This window comes from Octodon degus, unplaced genomic scaffold, assembly GCF_000260255.1.
Source record: "Octodon degus isolate 3935 unplaced genomic scaffold, OctDeg1.0 scaffold00065, whole genome shotgun sequence".
NCBI lineage: Eukaryota > Metazoa > Chordata > Mammalia > Rodentia > Octodontidae > Octodon > Octodon degus.
In genome coordinates this window covers 9552407-9557331 of record NW_004524641.1, presented here as the reverse complement: position 1 = coordinate 9557331, position 4925 = coordinate 9552407, and the positions used below count along the sequence as shown (strand labels likewise).

The 4925-nt window shown below is 36.9% G+C and overlaps 1 protein-coding gene across 6 annotated transcripts in view; it reads left to right on the top strand.

Annotated features, from left to right (window-relative positions):
• Window positions 1-4925, top strand: part of Erich2 (glutamate rich 2) — a 58698-nt gene that overhangs the window by 6099 nt on the left and 47674 nt on the right. For all 6 annotated transcript variants that reach the window (XM_023719192.1, XM_023719194.1, XM_023719191.1 and 3 more), the window contains one exon: window positions 3420-3456. In XM_023719192.1, the coding sequence (XP_023574960.1) occupies window positions 3425-3456 (32 nt within the window). In that variant the 5' untranslated portion in view covers window positions 3420-3424. The remainder of the gene's footprint in view (window positions 1-3419; window positions 3457-4925) is intronic.

Genomic DNA, 4925 nt, shown 5'->3' with positions numbered 1-4925 from the left:
TTAAAGTGTTGCCCTGATTGTAACAGGAATTTTTAGACGACCTTAGGAGAGTAAACCCATGTTCTGAAAAACAAGAGCTTGGTAAAAAAAAAAATCAAAGGGAGATTAAATGATGTGATATCAATGTTAGCCAGACCGACAATGATAAATATAAAATGTGCATCTGCAGACCATTCTTCCTGGGTACTATGACTCCAATTTGAACAGGTACCAACCAAGAAGAGAAATAAAATAGTCCAAGTTCAACATACTGCTTACATGCCTACAAGAGATGGATAAATATAGAAACAAATATTACTGCATATTCTGAATTATCTTTGTCATTTTAAAAGATAATTTATGTTGTTCATAACTCAAGAGGTATCAATGAATATAAGGCACAATACACCTACCCCTTTTCTCTAGCTATCTCTTTATGAGTCAATGAATATTATCAGATTCTTCTCTGAAAATGTTTCCTCCAGATATTTCCTGCATATTAATAGTTCTTTTCTAAAATTTACATTGCCTTTACAATAGCTTTTCCTTATCCTCTCAGTTTATAGATGGCTTTAAATTTACCTGCTTTCTGAATTATTGCTTTTCCCGTGAAGTCAGTGATCTTTGTGAACAATTATGTGTTTAGAGCTTTTAAGTTAGTTCATTAAAAGCCTTCACAGCTAGTCAAATGTTTCTCTCCATCACTGTAAAGTCCCCTTTATGTTTCCCTAAGTGACCTAACTAGCCCCATGGACACCTTCCCAGCTTTCCCTGTATTTAACACAACAATGTGTTTCTACCATGTCCCTACTATGTGGCAAGCTCTGTACTAAACATGTTATCCAGTGTGCCCCATTTGCTTCTGTGATGGTCCAAGGAAGTTAGTACCATTAGGATCCTCATTTTTCAAATGGAAAAACTAAAAAGTTCAAGAAGTAACTTTCCCAGACTTACCTGAAAAGCAACAGAGCCGCCATGTTGAATCCTGTGTCTTCTACCAGGAGCCCCAGATCTTGAGTATTACTCCATCTACTTCCTGAGGAATACAATTTAGGAAGGAAATTAAGTGGGCATTTCCTGAATAATGATAAAGCTGGACCAAGCAGAAGGCAGAAGCTGGGTCTTCAGAAAGTGCTGAATTTTCCTTTCTCCAGGTAAAATTGGGAAAAAAGTTGTATGCACTTGTGTTGCATCCACATGAGGGTGGTCTGTTTTCTGTTGCAATCCATGAAGACCCTAGGTCTGGAGAGGAGAGGAGGGCCCTAATCATCAGTGGTGCTCTACATGTTCTGTCGCCACCTGCAGGATTATAGTCATCTGTGGAGCGAAAATACCCAGCAAGAGATATCATCCTTGATTTGTTTCACCAAAGCCTGTTTAGTTTATTATGCAGGGACAGTTAGGAGATGATTTAGCACGTTACTTATGTGGCCGGTTGTTCTGGGCTTACCAACAGCCTATTATACACTATGGCCTTGAGGCAGCTAGCCTTGAGAAACTACAGCATGCACTGGCTATAACCTCTTAGCCCCTGATCTTTTCCACAAACCAAGAATAAAGCCCCTAGATGATACCATCAGTGAAACAGTTGTTTTTAGAAACCAGCTTACTTCTATGAGTACAGTGATTCTCCAACCCTTGGGAAATTCAGCTGAATTCCATCTACCTAGTAGCACAATGTTGCAAGGTAGCTAATTCTTTTACATTTGCATAGTAAATGAACTTTTGCTTCTTATTACTTTCATTTCTGACTTTCTCATTCTGCACCTGACCTGACTTCTGTGTTCTGTATGGGGCCCTTTGGCTCCAAGCTAGCCTCACTGGGCTTCCTCATTCTCTGCTGAAGTGGAAGTAAGAGACCCTCAAATATCCCAGGGGAGAGAGATCTTGAAGATCCCAGCCCTTCAAATACCACTCACCTGATGCAACTATTATTTTACTTTTTGCCTTAGAGAACCAGAGTAAAATGTTTCATTTATCCTACAGTTAAGTTTCCCATAACTGGTTTTCCTCCTAAAGATACTTTGCTTTTCTGAAAGGCATTAGCCTCTGTAAGCTTCTTGGAGGAAAATCAAATTAATAACAGAATAAATGTCTGAACTGGTCAGAGTGCCCCAGAAAGCAAAACCTAAAGTAGAAGTCTAGAGCTAGAGTCCAACTTATGTAAAACCAAAGAGGCAACTGAATTGGCAGCTTGGACTGGGGAGATAGTTCAGCCGTCTAAGTGTCTGCCTGGCAAGTATGAGGATCCCCAGTACTGCATGTTTTGCCGGCCCCAGAACTCAGGGCACCCGTGCTGGCCCTGAAACTGGGCATGATAGCGCACACCTGTAATCCCAGTGCTGGGGAGACTGTGACAGGAAGGTCACTAGGAGTTCAAGCTGTATAGTGAGACCCTGTACCAAATAGATAAATAAATAAATAAATAAATAGATTAAAAAAAAGAATTGGCAGCTTATTTATATATCACTGGTCTTCCATGCAGAATCATACCTGTATCCCTGTTTACCTGAACTCCAAAGTGAGGTAGGAGAAGGGTAAGGGATAATTTCTATATATTTATAAACCAGATTTGGTAGCTCAGAAGGAAGAGGTTTTACAGTTAGGATGGTATTAATGCTAATAACTGTTAAAACAAAATACTGTGCATGCTTAATAGCCTGACAAAGTTTCTTTTTAATTTACATTTTAAACTTATATGGGTGTTTAGAGATTTATAAAATAAATATTTTGTGTTTTGCAAGAATTATCTGTATAAGACATGCTATAAAAGTAAGAACATGTAAACTATTTCTTACATATCTTTAAATCTATTTTACCTTCAGTTTATATGATTTAAAAATAATTGCCTTTAGTATAAAATTATTTTTTAGCCTATGTAATAGAAATGCTTACATAAAATCTCTTAATAAATTACAGTACTGGGGCTAAGGAGATGGCTCAGTATAATAAGTGCTTGCCTGGCAAGCATAAAGGCCTGAGTTCAATCCCCAGTTCTGAAAAAAAAAAAAAAAAACCCAATATATTACAGTACTTCACATACCTCAAATGAAAATAATAATGCTATTTTTTATTGCTATTTGTATTTCAGGGACCTACATCCAGACATAATGACAGATTGCTAATGTTTGATCCAAAGGGAGAATGATTTATTATTTGGAATGCCTTTGAGCATGATTTTTTCCTGAAAATTAGGGAGAATTTGGAATGGGCGAATGTAATTGCATCATTTAAAAAATGAAATCCTCTATTATATGTCTTTCAAAAAATTACAGGTATTTGTTATTGAAACTGTCCTAGCGATTTGATTTGAAACTGTCTCATTGCTATCTGTTTATCAATAAAATTATGAAAAAAAAATTCCAGGTATTTCCCAGTTAGAAGTTTATGTTGAGAATATCACTTTTGAAATAATGAGATTTTTTTTTCTTCTCTTTCAGAAAACATGATGATTCCACCAAAGGAAGCAGTGTCACAGTAAGATGCCTTTGGTGGCTTAGCTGATCTATCATGTGATTCTTAAATAATTAGAACTATACAAAGCAACCATGGTCACCTAATTAAATTTGAAAAGGCAGAAATGCCTGGATTAGCACTTCAGTTTTTGCTTCAGTCAAAAGCAATTACTGTTTAAACAGAAGGATATTTAAAATGAAAAATGAATTCTATTATATTTAGAGGTATAGCTCATGTTCCCTTGTCCTTTACAGTGCCTAAACATTATATGTTCAGTATTTTACTTGTACAATGTCCATTTGTCATTCCTATTTCCTGTTGATAATTATTTTCTTCAGAATATCTTTAAATGAATATTTGCTTTAAACAATTTTTTTAAAGAGAGTACAAATTAGAATTAAAACAAAAAATTACAAGTGATACAGATTTTCACTTGACAGAATAATATGAATTTCACAGTATTTGTTGTAATAGATAGTGTTGTCTTCCAACTGGTTCATATTACCAGATATATGCTGATCAGTTTTAGCAGCGGCAGCGCAGCACAGAAGCAGAAAGAAGGGTTTGGGGAGGAGCCTTTATTAACTCTGAAGACATGGAGAGGATCGAGGGCAAGATGGGGAGGTCCTCTGACCTGAGACAGGGAGAGGAGACTTTAAGGACTTCTGCTAGAGGCAGAGTTTGAGGGGCAGGTTCAGTGACACCCAAGGAGCTGATTGGAGGCTCCCATGTGTGTGCAGGAAAGGTAAAAGGAAGTTGTACCCAGGACTGGCATGGGGGAGAAGGGAGTGGTCAGTGGGAAGATAAGCAGTTGTTTTGGGGCTTCAGCCATGTTGGATCAAGGCCATGATAATTTAGCAGGCTGTACTTGGGCTGTAACCTATCATATGCATGTAAAATTGGAAGAAGAAAGAACAAAAGAAAGAAATATATAAGAAATTAAGAAGAGAAAAAGTACAAACAATTGAAAAAAGGAGATGAAACAAATTAAAGCATTAACTGCTTCTTTCCGTAGACCAGCAGAAATACAGTGTAGTCGTTGAAAGCATCCTGCTTATATGTATTGATACATCTCTTTCCACCACTCCCTCTCCTGCCCTTGTCCTCAACTCAGTAACTCTTCCCTTTTAAATAAGTTCATTCCCTTTGACCAGTGTTTATTGTACCCTTCAGATTCCATTTTTCTCTTTCATGTTTTCACACTAAGGAGACAGTACAATGTTTTCACATGTGGGTCTGATTTATTTCACTTGAGAGCATGTTCTCTAGTTGCATTCATTTACCCAAAAAAAGACTCAAATTTATCCTGTTTTATACCTGAATAACATTACATATTATTCCATATATATTTTGTATAAAAATACCACATCTCCCTTATCCATTCTTCAGTTGATGGGCATCTGGGTTGTTTCCAGGATTTAGCTATAACAAATTGCACTGCTCTAAACATGGGTGCATGTGTGTCACTGTGGTTTGAGGTTTTCTTTTAT